Raw genomic sequence first — 27,408 nt, forward strand, 5'->3', positions numbered from 1 at the left:
TCCAGACTGTGTTTGTGCCAAGAGGAGAAAAGAAAAAAAAAAAAGGAATATTTTGCCAAGACCCTTGTTATTGTTCCAAAAATCAGTAAAATATTATGAACCATATTCATTTTATTGCCAGGACCTTTCTTCAAAAGTCCTCATCCCTTCTGCTCTGATACCAAGTTACAACTATCAGAATGTTAAGTATTGTCTTTGTCATGGTCCCATCCTTGCTCAGTATATAGAAAGTACAATAAATAGAAACAGAGGCGTCTCTTACTTATTTCATTTCTATAGAGAAAGGCCCTAGCTAATTTTACTACGTGTAAAGATTTAAGGGAACTCGGCCACTATAATGTCCATAGGGGATTTTGGGACAGCTTTTTGATAGGAAGTGTACAAACCAGAAATCAAACAAACCAAAGGACCAGGGAGGCAGATTCTGGAGAGGAATTTTTGTTTTGACCCAGTAGCACCCATGACACCTGCTCAATATTACAATATGATCATCAATAAATGCCTCGTTTTTTTGTCATTTAAAAACATTTTATTTATTTAGTTTCTGGCTGTACTGGGCCCAGTGCACAGACTTCTCATTGTGGTAGCTTCTCCTGTTGCAGCGTACAGGCTCTAGGGTGTGTGGGATCAGTAGTTGTGGTGCACAGACTTAGCTGCTCCGCAGCATGAGGGATCTTCCTGGACCAGGGATCAAACTCATGTCCCCTGCATTGGCAGGCAGATTTCCAAACACTGGATCACCAGGGAAGTCCCAATAAATGCCTCTTTATTCAACAAATGCTTAGTGAGCTTGAATAGTCTAGATAATGAGCCAGAAAGACAGCATAAGGAAAATAAGAGATTCTTTACTTTGAGGAGCTTATACTCTAGTTGAGGAAATTATGTATCTATAGTATGTGATTCTGGAGTCTTCCGTTTCTGGCCAACATGGAGGAATAGGGTCAGGATTTACCCATGATTGCATGCCAAAAAGGGCAAAACATAAGGAAGAAGTTTTGAAGACACTGATCATCGGGCAAAAAAGAACAGTGATTCCTAAGAGGTGAGAAACACAGTAAGTGCCGTGACTGCCCAGGTTACTGCCTGGAGAAGAGAACCCAGGCTGCAGCACAGGGAATAACCCAGGTAGAGCCCGGGGAACTCTCTGAACCAAGGAGACGCAGCTGAGGTCCAGAAAGATAAGGGCAGTTAGTGTTTATAGGACAAAGCATCAGAGAGGGAAGAGTTACACAGAGAGCACACTCTGGAGATCTACAGAGGGCTGCCTTTTAACATTCAGCAGAGTACGGATCAGCAGATATGAGTGATGAAACTACCTTGGGTCAAGGAAAAAAACCACTGAAAAGATTAGAAATAACAGTGCAGAGGCTCATGCAGGGCTGGGCACAGAATGTTCTCCCACTGACCAGCCTGGAAAAACCTCATAATTCACAGGGCACTGGGTTCAGTTCAGTTGCTCAGTCGTGTCTGACGCTTTGTGACCCTATGGACTGCAGCATGCCAGGCCTTCCTGTCCATCACCAACTCCCAGAGTTTACTCAAACTCATGTCCATTGAGTCAGTGATGGCATCCAACCATCTCATCCTCTGTTGTCCCCTTCTCCTCCTGCCCTCACTCTTTCCCAGCATCAGGGTCTTTTCAAATGAGTCAGTTCTTCACATCAGGTGGCCAAAGTACTGGAGTTTCAGCTTCAGCATGAGTCCTTCCAATGAATATTCAGGACTGATTTCCTTTAGGACAGACTGGTTGGATCCCCGTGCTGTCCAAGGGACTCTCAAGAGTCTTCTCCAATACCACAGTTCAAAAGCATTATTCTTTGGCTCAGTGGGTAGGGAACTCAGAAGGGTCTCCCTTGCCTCTGTAGTGGAGAAACGATGAGCCCTAAACTGAACACAGCTCTAGTCTCACCTAACAAATCTTAAAAAGCAAGACCCCAAAGGATCAAACTGTTTCCAACTAACTTAATCATGTCTCAGAATGAAACTCAAGAACTATTTGTAGGTCAAATATCCTGCAGTCAAAAAGTTAAAATTCATAATGTCTGGCATTCAATAAAAATTACCAGCATGCGAAGTAGAGGAATTCAATCCATAAGGAAGAGGAAAAAAATCAATGTATTAAAACTGACTTGGCAATGACAAATGATAAAATTAGCAGGTAAGGATATTAAAATAGTTACTATACTGCATAGGTTCATATGTTCAAAAGGTTATGTAGAGACATGGAAGATATGAAACAAAAAAAAAAAAAGAAGAAAAGGAACAAAAACTGACAGGATAAATAGAAAAGGATATACTATGCTAACACTAATCAAAAGAAAGCAATATTGGTTATATTAATATCAGATAAAGTAGATTTCAGAGCAAGAACATTACCAGGGATAAAGAAGGTCACTTAATAATGACAAAATGGGCAATTCATCAAGAGGATATAACAAGCTTAAATCAATTAAAATGAAAAACCTAATATTACAGCCTCCAGTGCAAGAGGCAGTGCAATTCTGCAGTATGTAGACTATATACAGACACGTTGGAGGGAAAGGCATATCCACAGCAGGTATGTTTATTCAGGGAAAGTTTTCCATAAAACATGAACGATGAACAGTCCATCAGGCTAACTCCTCACTCCAAAGGAGTAGTGAGTGAAATCATTCAAAAGATCCAGTGACCAGTCTGCAAAGGGGATGCCTGCATCTGTGTGACTAATTTCAGTAGCCCAGTCTACTGGGCTGAGAAGACCACTTTCTAGAGGTGTATAAATGACATTTACAACTCACGAAATTTCAGCATAAAAATACTCAGTCTTTATTCTGAAGTTAGTGGAAAACAACTGCCCACTGCCAGTTACATAATCCTGCTGGTTGACTTAGGCAGTTTAAAATTATGATCTTTCTGGTTTAACTAAGGAATCAGATCTGCCTTTTCTCCACAAGGAAATCATGTACTCAGCAAGACGAGAAAAGCATCTTTCAGAAAAGAGTGACTATAGTAAGTTTTATGGAGGGCTAAGGTAACTGTGAATAAAGAATCTGGAAAGTTTATGAGAAACCCTTAGTTTAAGGCAATCGGTTAAATTCACCTTTAGTAAGTTAAACAGAGCAGGGCATAGGAGATTCTTGAGAAGAAAACCCAACAGCATTCCTTTATCTGGAGAGAAAGGGAAACCACCAGAAAGAAGAGATGTCCACCCTAAGGGTCAACTTAGAGTGCAGGCGTGCTCTTCAAGGAGAGGAGGAACCCAAACTGTGGGCGTCAGTGGCTCGAATGGAGGAATTCTTTGATGGTGCACTGGAGTGAGTGTACAAGGTACAGTAGGTTCCAGTCTATGAAATAAGAGAAAATGAGGAGGAAAAAGTCTTAGGCTAGGCTAGATAAGGGGGAAGTGTGATATCAGAAGTGGGGAGGAAGACTCCAAGCAAAGCAAAGTGAAGTGAGAGTCAGTAAGAAATACTGAAAACCGGGTTCAAATATTCCTCTAAGTGTCAAATCCATGGCCAGGCTCTAAGCCTTATCTATCCTGGAGACAGAATATTCAATGTATATAAAAAGAAGATGAGAAATAATCACCAGTCAAAACTCTGCGTTTCCAACATTCTCAAGAGTGAGAAAGAGCTGGATGAATATTCTCCTTTGCCCTTAGTCTATGCCTCAGTTACATCTTCTGTGACATTTCGAGGAGAAAGAGGTAAAAAGCTTCCCAATATTTTAACATGTACCTTCAAGTAAAAGGAGAATTATATTACAATTACGCTGTTTTAATTTTCTTAAATATTTAGTTTCTCAATATCCTGAACATAGTAGGCTCATAAGAAAGATATTTTCATTAATCTTTACCAAGATTACTTGGTACCATGACCATTCCTACCTCGAGCTGGTTAGATTTTAGTTAGTCAGTTCAGTCACTCAGTAGTGTCCAATCCCATGGACTGCAGCATGTCAGGCTTCCCTGTCCATCACCAACTCCTGGAGCTTGCTCAAACTCATGTCCATAGAGTCAGTGGTGATACCATCTAACCATCTCATCCTCTGTTACCCCCTTCTCCTCCTGCCTCCAATCTCTCCCAGCATTAGGGTGTTTTCCAATGAGTCAGTTCCTCAATCAGGTGGCCAAACTATTGGAGTTTCAGCATCAGACCTTCCAATGAATATTCAGGACTGATTTCCTTTACGATGGACTGGTTGGATCTCCTTGCTGTCCAAAGGACACTCAAGAGTCTTCTCCAACACCACAGTTCAAAAGCAGCAATTCTTTAGTGCTCAGCTTTCTTTATAGTCCAACTCTTACATCCATACACGACTACTGGAAAAACCATAGCCTTGACTAGATGGACCTTTGTTGGCAAAGTTATGTCTCTGCTTTTCAATATGCTGTCTAGGTTGCTTTTCTTCCAGGGGGCAAGCATCTTTTAATTTCATGGCTGCAGTCACCATCTGCAGTGATTTTGGAGCCCCCCAAAATAAAGGCTGTCACTGTTTCCCCATCTATTTGCCATGAAGTGGTGGGAATAGATGCCATGATCTTAGTTTTCTGAATGTTGAGTTTTAAGCCAACTTTTTCACTCTCCTCTTTCACTTTCATCAAGAGGCTTTTTAGTTCTTCACTTTCTGCCATAAGGGTGGTGTCATCTGCATATCTGAGGTTATTGATATTTTCCCCAGGAATCTTAATTCCAGCTTGTGCCTCATCCGTCTGGCATTTTGCATGATGTACTCTGCATATAAGTTAAATAAGCAGGGTGACAATATACAGCCTCGACATACTCCTTTCCCAATTTGGAATCAGTCCATTGTTCCATGTCTGATTCTAACTGTTGCTTCTTGACCTGCATACAGATTTCTCAGGAGGCGGGTAAGGTGGTTTGGTATTCCCATCTCTTGAAGAATTTTCCACAGTTTGTTGTGATTCACACAGTCAAAGGCTTTGGCATAAGTCAATAAAGCAGAAGTAGATGTTTTTTTGGAACTCTCTTGCTTTTTCTATGTTCCAGCAGATGTTGGCAATTTGATTTCTGGTCCTTTGCCTTTCCTGAATCCAGCTTGAAATCTGGAAATTCTCAGTTCATGTACCGTTGAAGTCTAGCTTGGAGAATTTTGAGCATTACTTTGCTAGCATGTAAGATGAGTGCAATTGTGTGGTAGTTTGAACATTCTTTGGCATTTCCTTTCTTTGGGACTGGAATGAAAACTGACCTTTTCCAGTCCTGTGGCCACTGCTGAGTTTTCCAAATTTGCTGGCATATTGAGTGCAGCACTTTCACAGCATCATCTTTTAGGATTTGAAATAGCTCAACTGGAATTCTATCACCTTCACTAGCTTTGTTTGCAGTGCTGCTTCCTAAGGCCCATTTGACTTCGCTTTCCAGGATCAGCACAAGATGGTTAGATTTAGATGACCTAATAGATGTGTATTGTGGATTCTACTGTAAACAATGTACTTAAAAACAATCTTTAACATATCTTTTGACAGCTATGCCTTATTAGCTGACTAATACCTTCCTCTTGCTGTCAAAAAAACTACAATTATTAAAAGCAGAACATTTATTAGTGTAGGACAAAACATTCCTCAAATGCATTGAAGATATAAGCCTTAAAATTCACCTAATTAGGATTAACTCCTCCTTCTCAGATTTTGACCTATGCTTTTAATTCCATAAAATGTACAATTATTTCACAAATCACAAATTGAAATTACTAATTTATTTCTACATAACAACCCTCAAGTATTCTTACTCTGTAGGTCTTTTCAAGGCATTTTGAGATGATCCAGAAAGACAAATTTGGCATGAGTATATAGTTTTTGGTCATGGTCAAAAAGAAAAATCATGAAATGTCTAATTTTCAATTTTATGGGGATTCCCTTTCGTCACACTAGTTCTGTATAATTTTAGCTCCAGAAAGAGTGTGCCTTTAAGTGAAAAAGTAACAAGTGTAATTAATCATCATCTAGTCCCAGAATATGAGAAAGTAGTTGGATAACTTTTCCTTTCAGCAGTTTCCAATTTTTTTCTTTAAAAAAGAAGTGAGTCACCTGATTGATCTTTTAAAATAATTTACAATGAAAGGTCCTATGAGATTTTAGAAAGAGCTGGAAGGAGCTCAAGAAACTGAGTGAATTGCTATAACATTCCCTGGCACAGAAAGCTAATTCTGCCAGTGGGGACTGAACTCTGAGACCAGTCATCTTAGTAAGAAAAATGATTTAGAGACTAATGGCACATTTTATGGATTCTTATCTAGTCTGAGCACAGCAAAAAAGTAATGTTTTTTATTTCTTAATAGGTTTGCAAAATTGTTTTAAGAAGAACCAGGAGAACCTCTTCTGTCTAGGGAGACATCCTTCATCTGAAAGTCTATCTCCTGTGAAATAAGGCATTAAGAAACCTGCGACTCAACCCAGGTGTTCAGGTAACAAGTCACTGGAGAGGCAGCTTAAAAAAACAAACTTCTGAATTTTCAGAGCTAAGGAGGGGATTCACAGTTAGCTTGATTGGAAGGTATGCTAACGCGATGTAGATAATTTATTCTGAATGTGATCAAGATCTTGGGGATGAGACCCAAAGAAAGGAAGGCAGATTAGTGACTATGGATAACCAAGGCCAACTAACTTAAGGATGAGATCCAGAGTGGCTTTAAAAAGCCTAGAGCCATCTTTTAGCTGTATTTCAAAACAGAGCTCTGTAACCAAAGTTCCCCAACTGATGAAGATAAACTTGTCCTTTGTTAGGTCTAAGACACTTGTAACATGATTTTTAAGGCTTGGCTCCATCAAGTGTGGGTGGTAGTGTTTTCTTCCATCAGATAGAGTGTTGAAACTCAAAAGCTTATCTTTGGGTTTCCCTGGACCCATTCCCTGGGTCCAATGGTTAAGAATCCACCTTACAATGCACGGGACACCAGTTCGATTCCTGGTGTGGCAAGATCCCACATACTGTGGAGCAATTAAGCCCATGCACTCAAAACCACTGAGCCCGAGCTCTAGAGCCCATAAGAGACAACTACTGAGCCCACGTGACTCAGAGCTTATGCTCTGCAACAAAAGAAGTCACTGCAATGAGAAGTCCACTCACCTCACCTAGAGAGGAGCCCCCATTTGCTGCAATCAGAGAAAGCCTGCATCAGCAATGAAGATCCACCACAGTCAAAATATAAAATAAATCAATAAATCTTTAAAAACATACACACAGACACTTATGTTTGTGGTTCTGAACCACTCCTCCATGACAGAGAATGGAAATCTCTTATTTGGTAACAACACCTTATGACCCTGTACAATGATTACACTATAAAAGATTTTTAACACTGATTTTTCACTATATTCATGAACAAATTTGATCCTCTCAAAAACTATATGAAGTAGGCAGAGCAGATATGCAGGTTATATGAGTCCATCTACACAAATGTCAAAATAAGCAGAACTAATGACTGTATTAAAAGTTATGACGGTGGTTACCTTTGGGAAGAAGAAAGACAAGTGACTGGGAGGAAGCATGAAGGGACTTTCTGGAGGTGCTGATGTCTTGACCTGGCGGTGATTACATGAGTGTGCTCACTATATAGTTCATTGATTTGTATCCTCCTTATTTGGGCATATTCTGTAACTATGTTACACTTCAATAAAAACTTGATTTTTTAAAATGATGTGGTGCTAATCACTGCATCATAGCTGCCTATAAACAGTACTGAACAGACATATATGGTGAAAGAGGCAGTAAAAATACTGAATGTATTATAAAATGAAAACCACTAATTGTGAATGCAAAATTACTTTTTAATTCAGCCAGTTCCATTTATTTCATACCCATTTACAATGCAAAGTAAAAAATAAGAAAAAAGATTATATAAAAGGAAACAAAAACTATTATAGTTAAGGATATAATATTTTTTTTCTATCATCACCATATTCCCCACCTCTATCATTTCTCCCTTTTGATATTTTCTTATTTTCCACAATTCTCTGCCTTCTTTCCTATCTCCTCTAACCCTCCAAGATCTTTTTCGAGATAACTGGAGATGATAACACAAGAGCATACTGGGGAGCTTCCTGGGTCAGCTGAGGACAAATGCAGCTCTTTCACATCTCTTCTTTTCTCTTCTTGTCCTCAAATTCTATATTTTTCCCACCATATCTTTCTTACATCTCTCCTTTTGTTTCTTACGTCCGTTCTTCCTCATTAACACCCTGAGTCCATATGAAATGCACATAATTGTAAAAAGCAGTCTTATAAAATTATGTTCCTCTATATAAACAGGACTGAAGCTTTAAATAGTGTTACAAGTATGGCTGTACATATGAAAATATAGCCAGCAGTCTTTTCTTTGACAAATGCAAAGAAATTGATGCTTTTTCTGTCTTTGTGATTTTCCATACTTCAAAACTAGGCATTGGTTTTCAGTGCCTTTTCTGGCCCCCAAACACCTGACGAACATGACATACCCAGCATTACAGCAGTGTGACGGTTAATTTTATACGCCAATTTGGCTGAGCATGGTGCCCAGCTATTTGGTCAAATATTATTCTATTAGTTTCTGTGAAAGCATTTTTTGGATGAGATTAACATTGAAACCAGTAGTCTTTGAGGAAGCAATAATGTGGTGGGTCTTACTATCAGTCGATGGCCTTAACAGAACAAAGGCTGATCTTCGCTGAGAGCAAGAAGGAATTTTGACAGAAGACTGCCTTTGGGCTACAACTGTAACTCTTCCCTGGGTCTCCAGCCTGCCAGCCTATTTGGCAGATTTTAGACTTACTAAGCCTCCATAATCACATGAGCCAATTCCTTATAATAAATCTATTTTCACTGAGGAAACAACCTATTATACAACTGCATCAAAGAATAAAATACTTAGGAACAAACCTGCCTAAGGAGGTAAAAGACCTGTACTCAGAAAACTTTAAGACAATGAGGAAAGATACTGAAGACAACACAAACAGATGGAAAGACATACTATGTTCATGAATTCAAATAATTAATATTGTTAAAATGATCATACTCCCCAAGGCTATCTACAGATTCAATGTAATCCCTATCAAAGTATCAAAGGCATTTTTTCTTTTTTACAGAATTACAACAAATAATTTTAAAATTTATATGGAAACACAAAAGACCCCCTAATAGCTAAAACAATCTTGAGAAATAAAAATGAAGCTGGAGGAATCAGGCTCCCTTGACTTCAGACTATACTACAAAGCCACAGGTATCAAAACAGCATGGTGTTGGCACAAAAAGAGAAACATAGATCAAATGAAAAGAATAGAGAGCCCATAAATAAACCCATGCACTTATGGTCAAATCTTCTATGATAAAAGAGGCAAGAACATGCAACAGAGAAAAGACAGTCTCTTCAATATGTGGTGCTGGGGAAACTAGCCAGTTACTTGTAAAATAATATAATTACAACATTCTCTAACACCATATACAAAAATAAACTCAAAATGGATTAAAGACCTAAATGTCTGACTGGAAACCATAAAAATCCCAGAAGAAAACATACACAGAATACTCTTTAATATAAATCCTAGCAGTCCTTTTTTGGATCTGTCCCCTAAGGCAAAGGAAAAGCAAAAATAAACAAAAGGATGTAATTAAACTTGAAAGCTTTTTGCACAGCAAAGGAAATCACCAACTAGATGAAAAGACAACCTACTGAATGGGAAAAAAAATCTGCAAATGATATGACTGATAAAGAGTTACTACCCAAAATACATAAATAGCTCATAAAACACATCAAAAAAAAAAAAAAAATTAAAAATGCACAAAAGGCCTAAAGAGACATTTTCCCAAAGAAGACAAACATATGGCCAACAGGCACATGTCAACATCATTAATCATCAGAGAAATGCAAATTAAAATCATAATGAGATATCACACCACACCTGTCAGAATGACTATCATCAAAAAGAATACAAATAACAAAAGTTGGTAAGGATGTAGAGAAAAGGGAACCCTTGGTGAGAATGTAAATTGGGGTAGCCACTGTGGAACAGTATGGAGGTTCCTCAAAAAACTGCAAACAGAACTACCATATGATCCAGCAATTCCACTCCTGGGTATATATCTGAAAAAAATAAAAATGCTAATCCAAAAAGACACATGCACTCAGTATTCACAGCAGCATTATTTATAACACAACAGCCAAGACATGGGAGCAACCTAAGTGTTCATCAGCAAATGAACAGATAAAGAAGTTGTGGTATGTATGCACAATGGAATACTACTCAGCTATAAAAAAAAAAATGAAATCTTGCCATCTGAAACAAAACAGATAAACTCAGATGGTATTATGCTTAGTGAAGTAAGTCAGACAAAGACAAATACTGTATGTTATCACTTACATGTAGAATCTAAAAAACAGAGAATATACTAGTGAATATAACAAAAAAGCAGCAGACTCACAGATACAGAAGACAAACTAGTGGTTACCAGCAGGGGAAGACAGGGGGAGGGGAAAAATAGGGACAGGGTATTAACAGGCATAACTACTATGTGTGGGCTTCCCAGGTGGCTCAGTGGTCAAGCATCTGCCTGCCAGTGCAGGAGACTCAAGAGATGTGGGTTTGATTCCTGGGTCAGGAAGATCCCCTGGAGTAGGAAATGGCAACCCATTCCAGTATTCTTGCCTGAAAAATTTCATAGACAGAGAAGCCTGGTGTGCTACAGTCCATGGGGTTGCAAAGAGGTAGACACAAATGAACACACAGACACACACATTATGTATAAAATAAACAGGCTACAAGGATACATTATACAGCACAGGGAATATAGCTAATATTTTTAATAACCAAATGAAGTATCACCTTTAAAAATGTGAATCACTTTTAATAACCAAATGAAGTATCACCCTTAAAAATGTGAATCACTGTGTTATATACCTGAAACTTCTATTTCATATATCAACTATACCTCAATTTTTACAAAAAGGAATGAATGAACAAATGAATAAATAAATCTGTCTCTACACACAGACACACACACCCTTTTGGTTTTCTTTCTCTGTAGAACACTGACAAATATAAGTATCTAAGTAAGGCACTGATTCTCAACTAGAGATGAGGGGGATATGGGGTTGATAAAAAGAGCAAAGGAGTTGGGGATAATAGGTAATTTTGAAAAGGCCTGATGCAGACTTTGTGAATACTGATTCAAAAGCCATCCACAACCTTTGTCTATTACAGAGATGAAAATGCTAAAATGAATTTTCTCCCTTTGCCTGTAGCTAAGGGGTAACCCTGTGACAGGGCTGTGGCCATATTCTTGAGAATGGCTTCCTTCCTGAATAAAAAGCTAAAGCCTCCCTAGGAGAAAGCACCATGCTCTAACCATTCTCCCTGCCTGGTCTATGAAGGATTCAGATGTCAAAGCAGTGCCTGGAAGAATTGAAGATCAGCTCTACTGCTGCCACCATTCCCCAGTGCTCCATGCACAGTATTCTCAACAGAAAGCAAGCAGAATCTGGCTTCTCGGGCCAACCTGTATTGAAAGCTGAGAAACTTAACCTATTTCATGTTAAATATTATTATATGCTGCTGCTACTGCTGCTAAGTCGCTTCAGTTGTGTCCGACTCTGTGAGACCCCATAGACAGCAGCCCATGAGGCTCCCCCGTCCCTGGGATTCTCCAGGCAAGAACATTGGAGTGGGTTGCCATTTCCTTCTCCAATGCATGAAAGTGAAAAGTGAAAGTGAAGTCGCTGAGTCCTGTCTGACTCTTAGTGACCCCATGGACTGCAGCCTACCAGGCTCCTCCGTCCATGGGATTTTCTAGGCAAAAGTACTGGAGTGGGGTGCCATTGCCTTCTCTGAAATATTATTATATAGAGAGCTTTAAAAAAAATAGCTGTACTCGTTCTCCACTGAGGCCAGCTAAGGTCAAAATCTTTAGTGGGAAGGACCTGTTCTCGAAGAATTTCCCAAAGTAATAATTATGAAGCATTGATAATTAAAATTATAATGGTTATGAATCATTGAATTAATAAAGAAGGCTGTAGGGTCTTAAAAAGAGTCTTTGAAAATATGACCTGAATTTTTTTTAATGGCATTCCACTTTAAACTTAAGAGTTAGGGTTGAGTGGCACTTTGACATCACTGCATTTTGTAATGTAGTATTCCATTTAAAATTTTACCTCAGTTAACTTTTAGTATCTGTTACAGTTGAGAACTAAAGAGTTCCTCAGAGAACTAAAAATCACTATGTAATAAAACCTCACTAACAAATCATTAACAAGGAACTTATGGGCCAAGTTATTGAACGTAAAAGAAATGCCCAAATTACCTAATAATTTTTAAAGTCAACAGTATTATATCTTTGAGGCTATCCATGATGCAGCTTTAAAAATATTTTCTTCAGTTCTACCTATAAGAAAAAAAAATCAAGTGCTACTGAATCATGTTTTGTGCTTCAAAGTTTTGTACTTACCTTTTTTTTCTCCAGTGTAGGGCACATAGTCTTCCCTGTCCTTATGCTCCAAAGCTTCCTTCTCCAGATATGAAAGGAGGTGTTCTCGATCAAATGGCCCTGTGGCAGACTTTGATGTCTGGTTCTTCTGCCGGAACCCTGCAGGCAGAAGGGCGTTCTGCCAAAGAGAATGAATCAGCCATTATGACCAGCACGAACGCTAATGCTGTATGCGTCCAGATGTTACCCATCTAAGAAAGAATTATAGACTAGAATGAGATGTAGGCATTAAAGACTTCATCATAGGGTTCGAGGGCAGCAACATAAAAGTATTCCAAATGAAGTTTTTTAAAATTAGGTAAAATTAACTTATACTATTATTTAAATAGGCATAGCACCTCTTCTTCAGAGAGTATTCTACTAGCAGGAAACACCCTTTATTTTTTAAGTGTCCTGGGACAGTAACAAAAAATAGTTTGTGATGCTTAATAACAGCTCAACATATATGTATATACAGAAAATATTGTAACATTCATTGCAAAAGAATGCTAAATGACTATATACATCATAGTCCTTCATAATGTCTATTTCATCATAAAGATTTTTTTCACAAGAAAACTATGTATACATACAGTATATCTATACAGGATATCAGGCAATTAACATTTACATGTTTGTGTTTAAATGCAATGTGTTCAACTTCTATATGGACGTATGTGTGTATACATCGGAACTAGGATGTATTTGGAGCAACCACTGTCATTGGCTACTCGTGCACTAAGACACTCAGAGATTCTTATGGCCAGAGTTATATCCCTAGGTTTCCACATGGGTACAGACTTTTTGAGTGCACAGAGCAACTGACAGTTGGGGGAGAGGTGGGAGGCGATGGACTAAAGTTTTCTTTTTTAGGTCCTACTCTGTATTTTCACTAAGCCCAAGAATGACAAGCAGTGACTAGACAATGACAAAAGGGTCATCCTTTTGCTTGTCAAAAACCAAAGAGGTGATATTACCTTGTCTCACAGTTCTTAAGTATTCTTTGCTTTGAAAACGGGAGGCAGACAAAAAGTCACATAAAAGGGCCAACTCTGTTATGAAGTACCTCCCAATATTCGTGAGGATGTTGAATCTCCTGGCTGTTTTAAGATCATTTTTCATTGGGGTAATCTTATATGGATAATGATAAAAACAAATTTTCATTGTATAACTAAAAATATGGTATGGCATTTCAACTCTGGCCATTTGCTGAAATCCACAATAATTTTCATAAAATTCATCTTTTGTGTTTTCTTCATGTAATTTTGCATGTATTACACAAAAGTTCATCTTTCAAGATGAAATACAAAAGAGATCTGTTCCTCACCATGCACCAAAAATGTTTCTACAACATAAAACTGTCTATAAGAACAAAAAAAAAGAAACACAAGATGTCTACCCTCTGGCTTTGAAATCAAGGCAAGAGCTTCACATGAGGAAACCATTCTCAACCAACAATCCTGCCATTTTTACTTCCTAAAGACCTGTCTAACTTTCCTCCACCTCTAATTGTAGACCAGACAATTACTCTGGTCTATACTACGATCCAAGCTGGGATGGAAAATTACAGAGGCCTCTCAACTGGTCTCCCTGGATCAGTTGCCAAATACTCTTCAACCTTCACTCCACCCCATCCCCCGACCCTAGAGGTTACCCCAGCCTCACCTCACACACCCTCTCCATTCTAGCTACATCAGCCCTGCTCCTCCCTTTTACCTGCCATGTACTTCCTTCCCTGGGACGCTCTGTCCATACTTTTTTGTTCTTCATTTTCCAGAATGCAGCTTCATCCCTCCACGGAAAACTTTTCCTGACCTCCCATTATATGCTCTTATAGGCTTGATTATTTGATTAATGTCTAACTCCCCCAACTCCTACCAGCCTGTCTCATGAGGGCAAAGACCACGCTTTTGTTTAGATCACTCTTGCATCCCTAAGCCTAGCATAGTACCTGAGATATATAGGTTGCTTCCCACCTCCAATAGTTATTGAATAAAGACTTTAAAAATACATTTATTTTATGTATTCATTTGGCTGTGCCAGGTCCCAGTTACAGCACTCGGCACCTCTGACCTTCGTTGCGGCACATGGGATCTTTAGTTGTGGCATGCAGGATATTTAGCTGCCCCATGTGGGACCTGGTTTCCTGACCAGGGATCAAACCTGCGCCCCTTGCATTGAGAGCATGGAGTCCTAGCCACTGGACCATCAGGTAGGCCCTGAATAAGGATTTGAGAATACTTTTTTAAAAAAGATTGTTTTGATGTTGACCATTTTAAAGTCTTTACTGAATTTGTTACAGCATTGCTTCTGTTTTATATTCTGATTCTTTTGGCCTCAAAGCATGTGGAATCTTACCTACTGGACAAGGGGTCAAACTCTCACTCCCTGCATTGGAAGGCGCAGTCTTAACCACTAGTTCACTAGGGAAATCCCAAGGATATTTTTAAAGAAAAATGCTCATTAAGGCAAATTAATGCAAGCTACTTCCCTTCACTATCAATAAGACCCTTATACATATACTGCTATTTCATGGTGGTAGCAATAGAGTTGCAGTGTTCCACCTGCCTATTTAAACCCATATTAAACATACAGGTTTTAAATGATACATTAGCTGGAATCCTGGCTCCTTAAATACAGTTTTTGACCACAAAATAAATGAGAGCTATCTGGCTTTGGAGGCCAAAAGCTAAGTTTTATTAGAAGTACACTTTAATTGAGTAAGTTAATAGATCATAATTACTTAACAGATAAAAATATATTTTATCTATTAATAAATAGATAAAAATCTCATTAAAATTACATGCTTCTCCCTTACAGTGAAATGCTGTTGTAATAATTAATTCCCAGTTTAGAACTGAAAAAATAGCTTTTGCCTAGACTGATTGGCTGTCTTTTGGAGACAGAAGTTTCAAAAAACATTTAAGTTAGCAAATGAGTAAACTGAATGTAGCATAAGGAAAGTAAAATAGCCCTCCAAAATATTTATAATGAAATATCATATTCACACTGCATCAAGCTGTCAATAAACATCACTGTTCTTCTAGTCTCAACTAATAGTACCAGGGAGTCACAACTAGGATTGGGGAGTTTACAAAATACATCCAAAAGTTAGAACTCAAGTCTCTCCATACAAGAAGCAGGCCATGGATTTCCAAATAAGAAAATAAAAGCCATCAGCTTTTAGACCTACAGCATAAGGCACAAATTAAAGGGGACTCACTGTCATTTAACAGAAAGCCCACCAGACTCTACCAGGCATCAATCAGGTAGTGAAGGATCTAGTCTCAGGTCTTTCCACAATTGTAAAACTGAGGCAAGTCACCTAACTTTTTGTTTTCTATCTGTGAAACAGAGGACAAGAGCTAGGTCAATTTTTCTCAGCTAAGGGTGTTTTTGTACCCCAGGGGACGACTGGCAAGATCTGGAAATATTTTTGATCGTCACAACTGGCAGGAAAGCATGTTAACCATATTTTAAATTTTCTGTATTTTAGGATGCTTTGACATTGTGGGGGCCTTGCTAATCCTGGAAAGCACGCCCCTCGCAGGGCTAACCAGTTCCCATGGATAGCAAACAACTCTGTCTGTCATCAGTGTGCCTTTCATACGAAACCAGAGACTACATCCCCAACCACCTCTTCTACCTCTCACACACAAAGCCAATACTTGCTCTGCCCTAAATCGGCCCAGGACCAGATACCAGATAACTAGAAGCCACTCCTGTAGCCCAGAGACACTGAAATTATTCAAACTGCCCAATCCTACGCTTGCCCACACTTGCTTACTCTGTCTCACCTATTTTTTCCCTTGGAAAGCACAATACAAGTTCTAGGCCATACTTGCTCCTCATTCCTTCTGACTCCTGGCCAACCCCCTGCTTCCCGTGGCGGCCCTGCGCAGCTTGGTGTGCCTCCTGCTGTTGGGAACTGTAAGTAATAAACTCTTCTTTCAAGTAAGTTATTCTTACATGTCATCTTACCAGACCTGATTAAAACAAAATCCCAGGTACATTTTAAAACAGGAGGGTGTGCTATTAGTATGTAGTGAGCAGGGGTCTAGGATGCTGCTAAACATCCTATAATGCATCAGACAGCCTACAGCAAAGAATTACCCAGCCCCAAATGTCAACAGTGCCAAGGCTGAGAAACTCTGGACTAGATGAAAGCTTTATGTTCCTACTGTTTGATTCAAATAGGTCTGACAGGTTGAAATGCCTGGGGAAGATTCTGCTGTGACATGCAAAAGAGCACTGTTATTCTGAGTTATCCTACAGACTTAGGTGCACTAAAAAATCTTCCTTACAATAACAATTATGGTTAAGGGATTTGATCTGTAGTACAGACACATTAACCAAGTGCTGAAGAAATGCTGAGAATAGGAGTGTAATGCTCAATAAAATTTAAAAAATATTCTAGCAGGAAATAAACATGTGGTAGTGACAAGAACACTTTCATAAAACAAACTCTACTACAATCCGTAAAAGGCACTAAAAATCAATGTCTTGGCATAATAAAACATGGTAAAGAAAAGAAGCCCAGCAAATAGTCATTACCTTCAGATTAGGGAGGCATAAACTCAGTGTTCTCCCCTCACTGCCACTTACCTTCACCCCCCACCCAACTGCTGCTACCCCCGGAAACGTATCAGGGATTAATAATATTCAAGGATCAAGGATCTCTACCTTAGCCTTAAGTAATGTATAAGATAAACAACATCCATTTTGCAAAACAAAACATATATTCAGGTCTGCTTTACATGGATTGCAGTACTGCCCACAGTCTACTTAGATCTATTCTACCAATGACTGGAAACCTTGATCCAGTTTGTTCAGCATCTTTCAGAAAAGTAAGCATTAGATTTAAGGTCATGAAGAACCTTCTAGAGACACTTTCTACACCGCAACCATCCTGATATAGAAGCCCTGAAGAGGCACAGAGGCTGGCATATGCTGTATTTTACCCAAAACATTGTTCCCTGCCCAGAGAGAAAAGATTTCTTAAAAGGGAGAAAATTTCAGGATATGTTTGAAAATAAAAACGTTGGAAAAAATGCTTAGACTAGTTATGTTACTAGAGATACAAGGCAAAAGTGGGGGAACTGAAGAGGCAAAAGTTTATTTGGATAAAGAGGAGGAGTGAGGGCAGTGTCAGGGAAAAGCCATGAAAAAGATAAGTGCTCGAAGGCAGCTACTTAGTATCAAAGGGTTTCAAAAATTATTTCATTTCTCTTTATGACCTAGCACCTACCTCAGGGTCAAGATCATCCAGAACAGTTTCCAGTTGTTTCAGTTCTACTTCTGACAGATTCCCAAGGAGTTCGTCTTCATCCAGATCCTTGTATTTTTCTAAGTCCTTCCGGAACGACAGTGCCATGGTTTGCAGTAGAGGAAGTCACTTAATTTTTGCTATCCAGTACACTGAGAAGTGATTTTTTTCCTCAAAACTATAGAGAGAAAACAAAAACATTTAAAATGTTATGTCATGTCCACCTTACTTCGATCTATTCTAGGTTAAGTGAAATGTAATTTCCATGTATGGTAAATTCTTTGACCATATATCACGCACTACCCTCCTCTATCAATCATTAAATGCCTTTACCTTTTGTCTTTTGTTGACAAAAAGCAACCAACTGAAAAGAGAAAGCCACAACTAGGAAGAAAGAGGTGAAGGAGCAAATAAAATTCAAATCCATTAAAACAGCTTCTTGATAGTACTTAGATTTCCTGATAACTGAGTTTTAGGGGGGAAGAATTTATGTATCAAAATATAATTTTTTCCATCAATGGTTTTCAAATGAATGCTACCAGAGTACTTTGTTTAAGCACAGTATGTTTGAGGTATGCTTGTTTTGCTATAAACTGCTTAGAAGAACATTATTTTCTGACTCAATGTAGAGGGGATATTAATATACTTTCCACAGGAGAAGTGGCCATTGGAAAAAAAATGAGAAGGTGCATTTTAAAAATATTTTTGATAAGGCATTTTTTCCTTCTAATTTATATTTTGCTGCATTATGAAAATAATACATTTATTTGGCAAAGTAATCTAGATTCCAAGTTGAAATAAAATTCTGAAGAAAGTGTACTGATTATTTTTTAAATATGAAATATTATATATATTCTAAACAATACATACTAACATTATTAGGAAAAGGCATCTTTAAAGTTAAAAAAAAAAAATGACATAGCATTCTGAAAAATGCTTTAGGAAAAAACTCAATACTATGCTGCAATATGTCATCCACTGACCGGAAAGATTGGTCAGGTGGGTCTGGTGATAGGAAAGGATCTCACCATTTCCTCGCCATGTCCATCCCTCCCAAACAGCTCTGAAGTGACTCAAAAAGCAGCATCTTTCCAGATACAGCAGGACTGTACCACAGGAAAAAAATACTTAAAATAAGAATCACAAAAAGTATGAAATAAAAATGAAGTATTTCTATAAATTCTAGCTACATATGTGGATCATTTTTCTCACAAATGTTTCTGTGTGATTAAGAAATAATCCTGAGATTTAGCGATGTGGCTAAATTTTTCGGCTGTAAAACGCCCAGTACTTTAAAGTTGAGATACACTTTCTACTCCCTTCTCCCAATTTCTCCTAACTTAATATTTTTACTAATACATTTTCCTCCTCAAACTAGCAACACTTTATGGATCCTTTTATGTGTTTTCATCTCCTACGAAGAAAGGAAGGTTCACTACAGGGGTCTGTCAGCTAGCAAACATCTGGGTCCAATAACAAGCAAATAAATGGAGCTGTACTTACACAGATGTTAAATTAGAGGCATTTTGTATAACAGCCCTAGATGGGTCTGGCTTACACCTGTTCTGCTGGCACCTCATCTGGTTTAGCATCAACCCTGGATTATTTTTCGCTTTTTTGAACACATAATTATTATCATTATTGTCATTACTAAGCTTGGTAAACCTCCTCTGTACTTTCAACTTTAAGAATACATGCTTACCAAGCATCCAGGGAGTGTATCTTCTCAACTAAAAACAATAAAGTTTGTGGAGACTATTCAATAGAAGGTATTAGCACTTTCAAATATATTAACCATAAAATGCAATTTTAAAGAAGGTGGCAGGTAACTACAGAGGAAAAAATAGAAAACATTTTGAAAAAATACTTCCTTCATTAAAGTATCAGTGATATGGTATTCGAGACAGATAAGGGTAAGAAACTGATAAGTACATGAATATGTACTAAGAGTAACCAGCTTTCACTATTTTTTAATGTTTGAACAATCAATTCAAAAAGTCTTTAATGTAGTTTAACATATTTTTGAGGTTTATCAGTTCAGTTCAGTTACTCAGTCATATCTGACTCTTTGTGACCCCATGGACTGTAGCACGCCACACCTCCCTGTCCATCACCAACTCCCAGAGTTTACTCAAACTCATGTTCATCGGTGATGCCATCCAACCATCTCATCCTCTGTCCTCCCCTTCTCCTCCTGCCTTCAATCTTTCCCAGCATCACGGTCTTTTCAAATGAGTCAGTTCTTCACATCAGGTGGCCAAAGCACTGGAGTTTCAGCTTCAGCATCAGTCCTTCCAATAAATATTCAGGACTAATTTCCTTTAGGATGGACTGGTTGAATCTCCTTGCAGTCCAAAGGACTCTCAAGAGTCTTCTCTAACACCAGAGTTCAAAAGCATCAATTCTTTGACACTCAGCTTTCTTTATAGTCCAACTCTCACATCCACACATGACTACTGGAAAAACCATAGCTTTGACTGGCAAAGTAGTGTCTCTGCTTTTGAATATTGTGTCTAGGTTGGTCATAGCTTTTCTTCCAAGGAGCAAGCATCTTTTAATTTCATGGCTGCAGTCACCATTTGCAGTGATTTTGTAGCCCCAAAAAATAAAAGTCTCTCACTGTCGATCATTTCCCCATCTGTTTGCCATGAGGTTTATAGCATACAATAAAGCCAACACTGTGCTTAATAAATACTTCAAAGAAATAAGTATTAATTATTTTGAGCATCCCCTCACCTTACTCTCAAGTGTTCCAGCTTGGGCCATAAAATAAACGGTCATCCTGCAAAAGTGGGGTTCAGCTGCTCACTGCTTAAAAGCCAATCAAGAGGCAAGGTTGGTGAAAAGGACACTTTGCTTTATTTTGGATGCCAGAAGCTGAGGGTGGGGGGTTGTCCAAAGGCCAACCCCCACTCTCCCGGCCAACAATCAGTGGGCTAGAGCTTTTATAGGCCAAGGGAGGGGGCTACATACAGAAACAGCACAGTCACCTCTGACAGGCATCTGAAATTGGTCATTGGTGGTCTGATCAGCATCATCTTGATATGTTTTAAGTACAGTTAATCTTTAGTTCCAGGGTTGGTTGGTTTCCATTTCTTAAGGCCAGCTCTTGGAATTGTGTCAACTTAAGTCTTGGCTACAATCTGGTCATCATGTAACTAACTTCTCCACTGGTGGGGGTTTCAGTATCTATTACAGCTCACAGGACATGGCTCAAAACATTATCTACAACCCTTGTGTATGTGTCAGTCATGTCTGACCCTTTGCAACCCCATGGACTCTAGCTTGCCAGGCCCCTCTGTTTCTGGAATTTATTGTAGCTTACAGTAAAGAATCTGCCTGCAGTGCAGGAGACCTGGGTTCAATCTCTAGTTCAGGAAGATCCCTGGAGAAGGGAATGGCTACCCACTCCAGTATTCCTACCTGGAGAATTCCAGGGACAGAAGAGCCTGGTGGGCTACAGTCCATGGGGTAGTAAAGAGTCAGACATAATTGAGTGACTAACACATACATACAGCCCTTGAGGAGGAACTGAAAGTCCCTGACTTTGCTTAATGGCTAAACTAGTGTTATTTGGCCTCCTTTGACTGTTTTCCTTTGTTTCTTCATGTTCGCACTTCTCTGATTAAACTTATTCTTTAGCTAAATAGTTTCCACAGAAAAAAACCAGGTAGAGGACACGAAGGACAATATCCATAGGGTCCTGCTCCATTTCAGTCTTACTAATAAGGTACCGTAGCGGGCAATATGATAGGAATGAGGCATTAGGAGCAAAGGCAATGTTACATGCCACTCAGGATCTATAGATTTGGAACATGACATCCCTTAAAGTGACTGAACAGATTACTCCAAGAGTGGCTCCTTATCCCAAAGTAAATCTGTCACACAAAGCACTGAATAGTATTGCTTAAAGATTAACAAAATGAACACCATGAGAACATACAACCCAGCCTCAGAAAGAGAACATTACTAGTACTCTCATGTTCCCCTTTCCATCCCTTCCTCTAGAAGTAGTAGCCAGAAGAAGTATTGAATTTTTAATTAATCATTCTCTTACTTTCTTTACAGTTTTACCTCAAATGTACATATCTTTAAACTGTTTTAGTTTTGCTATTTTTGGTACATATACACATGTGGACTTGTACATTATGTATCTTCTCTTTTTCCTGATATATTTATTTAATTTTAAAAATTTCTTACAATGCTGTGTTGGTTTCTGCCATACAACAATGCAAATCATCCATAATTATACAAACATTCCCTCCCTCCCCTCCCACATCCCATCCCTCCAGGTCATCACAGAGCGCAAGACTGGGCTCCCTGTGCTACAAGCAACTTCTCACTAGCTACCATCCTGCACCTGATAGTGGGTATATGTTGATGCTTGCTTTATTCATCTCACTCTCCCTCCCCACACCGTGTCCACAAGTATGACTTGCTTTTTATACTCAACATTGCTTTGCGTTCATATTTAGAGCTGAAATTCTTTCCTTTTCATTTCTATATAATATTCCAATGTATAAATGGACATCTGAAGACCTGCAGTCTTTCCTGCTCTATTTTTCTGCTGTGAAATAGGCTGCTTGTTGCCTCTTTACTTGGTATACACGTGCAAGAGTTTCTCCAAGTTGTCCAAAGCTAGGAATGGAATTGCTGGGACAAGGGTATGGTATTACCAACTTTACTAGGTAATGTTAAACTACTTTCAAAGTGGTTGTATCAATTTAGATTCCTGGAAGATTCAGTGCATGACAATTCATGTTGTTCATCCTTGCTAACTACTGGTATTATCAGACGTGGGGTATTTGTACCCACTCTGGCGGATATGAAATGATGTTTCACTGCGGTTTTAATTTGCATTTTGCTGAGTTGTGAAGAGGCTGTGCCTCTTTATATGCTCTTGGCCTTCGTCACTTAGACACAGTGGTGTTCCTTACTCTATGAAGAGCCTCTGCCCATTTTTATATTGTGTTATCTTTAAAAACAGGGTAGATGCTCTTTACCATATTCTGGATACTAATCTTTGTCAGTTATACATTTCAAATCTCTTCTTCCATTTTAACTCTTACTAATTTATTAAGGTATTTCTTGGGGAAAACATATCAAAATGTTTTTCAGTTATCTAAGGAATTTACTTCCTTGACTTGTTTTTTCCTTTTCAAAGCAATGCAAAGGCATTTCCTTTAAGTTCAGACTATGGAATTTTGCCAAGAGGGAAGAACTTCCAGGTAGTTCATCCTACCTAACGTTGCTCAAAACTCACCAAAAGCGTTCAGATTCCTAACCGGATTGTACCTCTCATCCTTCACTGAGGATTAGCTGTGTAGTGACAATATGCCAAGCATTAGCAAGAGAAGCTTCGAACTTCTTAGGAAGGGAAGCTATGGAAGCTGTGCTTAGCTCTGCTTTCTGTCCATGGATAACATGTCCTCTCTTGCTTGCCCTTTGACATCTGTGTATTGGAAGGAGAACAAATGCTAAATGGTTTCAACCAGTGTCCTAGAGGAAGTACCGTAAATCTACACTGAGTCTACAGGAACTTCTTTTAATCGCCAAGCTAATGTAAAATCCATTTCATAAAAATACACTTCACAATTTACACACTACAAGAATAGATTTTTTTTTTAACATAATAGTCTCATAGTTATTTTTTTTAAAGGTTGTATATAAGCAAAAGTTAGTTTTCCCAATTAGGTAAACTTTCAGGCAGAAGTAGAAAATTTTTAAACTTGAAATTCTGGTATGATCAGACTCTTTAATTCTCTATCCCTGACTCATTTTTTGGAGCAGCAGTTTTCAAGTTTTAGAGTGAATCAGAACCCCCTGGAGGGCTTGTTAGAACGTCACCCTAAGGCCCCACCCCAAGTTTCCTGATTGAGTAGGTAGAGGGGTAGGGCTGAAAAGCTGCATTTTTAACAAGCTGCCAGCTGGTGCTGATGCAGTCAGTCTGGAACCAGGCTTTGAGAGTCACTGCTCTGCTCTGGAGGAGCCGACTGTATACATTCTGACACCCGGATGGCTCATCCTCCTGGCAGCTGTCTTGCCCTGCTCACAGGCTGGAGAGCTCTGTTAGAACAGCCCCAAAGTCTAGAGGGGCTGTTGCCAGGATGCGGTTCCCTTTTCACTCCACCACTGCTCCCCTAGATTCAACTATTGGAAGCAATACCAAGGAACACAGGGAAACTCCTGGAATGTTCCGCCAAAAGCCTTCATTCCATTAACCAACTTCTTTTCAGTTATTACCTGTCTCTAGAATCCTTCTCCTTTTCCACACATGACTTCCAGATGGATTGTCAGCCATCTCATTTGACAGATGTTTTAAATTTTAGCTTTCTATTTAGATTTTTTTTAAAATAGCTATATTCTAGATCTTTGGGATCACTTTAAATGAAGCATTATTATGAGATTCCAGATGCCATATTTACATTTATATTTATCACTGCATTAGCACCAGGTAGAACTGCTTTAATTATTCTTGTGGAAAATTCTTAAAGAGATGGAAAAACCAGACCACCTGACCTTCCTCCTGGTAAATCTGTATGCAGGTCAAGAAGCAACCGTTAGAACTGGACATGGAACATCAGACTGGTTCCAAATCGGGAAAGGAGTGGTCAAGGCTGTATATTGTCACCCTGCTTATTTAACTTATTTTCAGAGTACATCATGAGAAATACAAGCTGCAATCAAGATTGCTGGGAGAAATATCAATAACCTCAGATATGCAGATGACATCACACGCAGAGCAGAAAGCAAAGAAGAACTAAAGAGCCTCTTGATGAAAGTGAAAGAGGAGAGTGAGAGTTGGCTTAAAACTCAACATTCAGAAAACTAAGATCATGGCATTGGGTCCCATCACTTCATGGCAAATAGATGGGGAAACAATGGAAACTGTGACAGACTTTACTTTGCTGGGCTCCAAAATCACTGCAGATGGTGTCTGTAGCCATGAAATTAAAAGATGCTTGCTCCTTGGAAGAAAAGTTATGACCTCACTACAGAGCATATTAAAAAGCAGAGACAGTATTTTGCCAACAAAGGTCCATCTAGTCAAAGCTATGGTTTTTCCCATAGTCATGTAAGGATGTGAGAGTTTGACTATAAAGAAAGCTGAGCGCTGAAGAACTGATGCTTTTGAGCTGTGGTGTTGGAGAAGACTCTTGACCCTTGGATTCAAGGAGATCAAACCCGTCCATCTTAAAGGAAATCGGTCCTGAATATTCATTGGAAGGACTGATGCTGAAGCTGAAACTTCAATACTTTGGCCACCTGATGCGAAGAACTGACTCACTGGAAAAGACACTGATGCTGGGAAAGATTGAAGACGGGAGGAAAAGGGGAGGACAAAGGATGAGATGGTTGGATGGCATCACCAACTTGATGGACATGAGTTTGAGAAAACTCCAGGAGTTGGTGATGGACAGGGAAGCCTGGTGTGCAGCAGTCCATGGGGTCGCAAAGCGTTGGACACAACTGAGTGACTGAACTGAACTGAATACACAGGCAGTTTTAATACCTAAATGATGCATTTGCACAAAATGGAGACAAAATACTATGTAACCAAAGGATTCTCTGAGGTTCAAATACAGAAAAATAGTAGGAAGAATTACGTTCGCACATGGCAGATGGTCGGAGAGGCATAATGAATTCATACAGAACTTGAAGCAGTCAGAACCATATTCCCATTGACGGCAATTTAGTTTTCGCAAAAACAATCAATTAACACTAGGATCCACAATACTTTAAGAGAAATACCTCTCTACTTAACCAGTCTCCTGTTATTCTCCTTTAGTTTCACTTTTTTTCTAAAATAGAGTTAGATCTTGACACTATTTAAAAAACAACTGGTATACAATGGGCAGAGATAGCCTCTTCAAACTGGACAACTACATGTAAAAGAATGAAATTAGAATACTTCCTACCACCACACACAAAGATAAACTCAAAATGGATTAAAGACCTAAATGTAAGACCAGAAACTATATAAAACTCTTAGAGGAAAACATAGGCAGAATACTTGATGACTAAATCACAGCAAGATCCTCTATGACTTACCTCCTAGAGTAAGGGAAATAAAAATAAACAAGTGGAACCCTCAGTTCAGTTCAGTTGCTCAGTCGTATCTGACTCTTTACGACCCCATGGACTGCAGCATGCCAGGCTTCCCTATCCATCACCAACTCCTGGGGTTTACTCAAGCTCATGTCCATTGCTTTGGTGATGCCATCCAACCATCTCATCTTCTGTCATCCCCTTCTCCTCTTGCCTTCAATCTTGAGGAGTCAGTTCGCATCAGGTGGCCAAAATATTCAGCTGAAGTTTCAGCTTCAGCATCAGTCCTTCCAATGAATATTCAGGACTGATTTCCTTTAGGATGGACTGGTTGGATCTCCTTGCAGTCCAAGGGACTGCAACACCACATTAAGTGGGACCTTATTAAACTTACCTGGAGAAGGAACTGGCAACCCACTCCAGTATTCTTGCCTGGAAAAGCCCATGGATGGAGGAGCCTGGTAGACTACAGTCCATGGAGTCGCAAAGAGTCGGACATGACTGAGCTACTTCACTTTCACTTATTAAACTTAAAAGCTTTTGTGTTGAGGTTTGACAGAAAACAACAAAATTCTGTAAAGCAATTATCCTTCAATTAAAAAAAAATGAATTTTTTTAAAAAAGGCTTTTGCACAGCAAAGGAAACCACAAACAAGGTGAAAAGACAACCCGCAGAATGGGAGAAAATAACAGCAAATGAAACAACTGACAAAGGATTAACTCCCAAAATATACAAGTGGCTCATACAAGTCAATACCAGAAAAACAAACAACTCAATCAAAAAGTGGGAAAAAGACCTAAACAGACATTTCTCCAAAGAACACACAGAGATGGTAACAAACACATGAAAAGATGCTCAACATCACTCATTACTAGAAAAATGCAAATCAAAACTACAATGAGATATTACTTCACACCAGTCAGAATGGCCATCATCAAAAAGTTTTATAAACAATAAATGGTGGAGAGGGTGTAGAGAAAAGGGAACCCTCTTGAACTGTTGGTGGGGATGTAAATTGATAAGCCACTAAGGAAGACGGTATGGAGATTCCTTAAAAAACTAGGAATAAAACCACCATATGACCCAGCAATCCTATTTCTAGGCATATACCCTTCGGAAATCAAAATTCAAGAAGAAACATGTACCCGAATGTTCACCGCAACACTATTTACAACAGCTAGAACATGGAAGCAAACTAGATGTCCATTGACAGATGAATGGATAAAGAAGCTGTGGTACATATATATGAAATATTACTCAGCCATAAAAAGGAACACATTTGAGTCAGTTCTAATGAGGTGGATGAACCTAGAGCCTATTGTACAAAGTAAAGTACGTTGGAAAGAGAAAGATAAATATCATATACTAACACACATATATGGAATCTAGAAAGATGGCACTGATGAAATTATTTGCAGGGCAGCAATGGAGACACAGACATAGGGAACAGACCTGCGGATGTGGTGGGGGGAGGGGAGGAAGGAGAAGGGGAGACGTATGGAGAGAGTAACATGGAAACTTACATTACCATATGTAAAACAGACAGCCAACAGGAATTTGCTATACAACTCAGAGAACTCAAACATGGGCTCTGAAACAACCTAGAGAGGTGGGATGGAGAGGGAGGTGGGAGGGAGGTTCAAGAGGGAGGGGATATATGT

General features: G+C 38.9%; 1 protein-coding gene across 1 annotated transcript in view; it reads right to left on the bottom strand.

Annotated features, from left to right (window-relative positions):
* Window positions 1-27,408, bottom strand: part of TMOD3 (tropomodulin 3) — an 86,983-nt gene that overhangs the window by 28,998 nt on the left and 30,577 nt on the right. Inside the window, exons 2-3 of the mRNA XM_019968833.2 lie at window positions 17,680-17,875; window positions 12,414-12,570 (exon numbers count right to left, since the gene is read on the bottom strand). Of these exons, the coding sequence (XP_019824392.1) occupies window positions 12,414-12,570; window positions 17,680-17,805 (283 nt within the window). The 5' untranslated portion in view covers window positions 17,806-17,875. The remainder of the gene's footprint in view (window positions 1-12,413; window positions 12,571-17,679; window positions 17,876-27,408) is intronic.

The sequence above is a fragment of the Bos indicus genome, chromosome 10 (assembly GCF_029378745.1).
Source record: "Bos indicus isolate NIAB-ARS_2022 breed Sahiwal x Tharparkar chromosome 10, NIAB-ARS_B.indTharparkar_mat_pri_1.0, whole genome shotgun sequence".
NCBI classification, from domain to species: Eukaryota; Metazoa; Chordata; class Mammalia; order Artiodactyla; family Bovidae; genus Bos; species Bos indicus.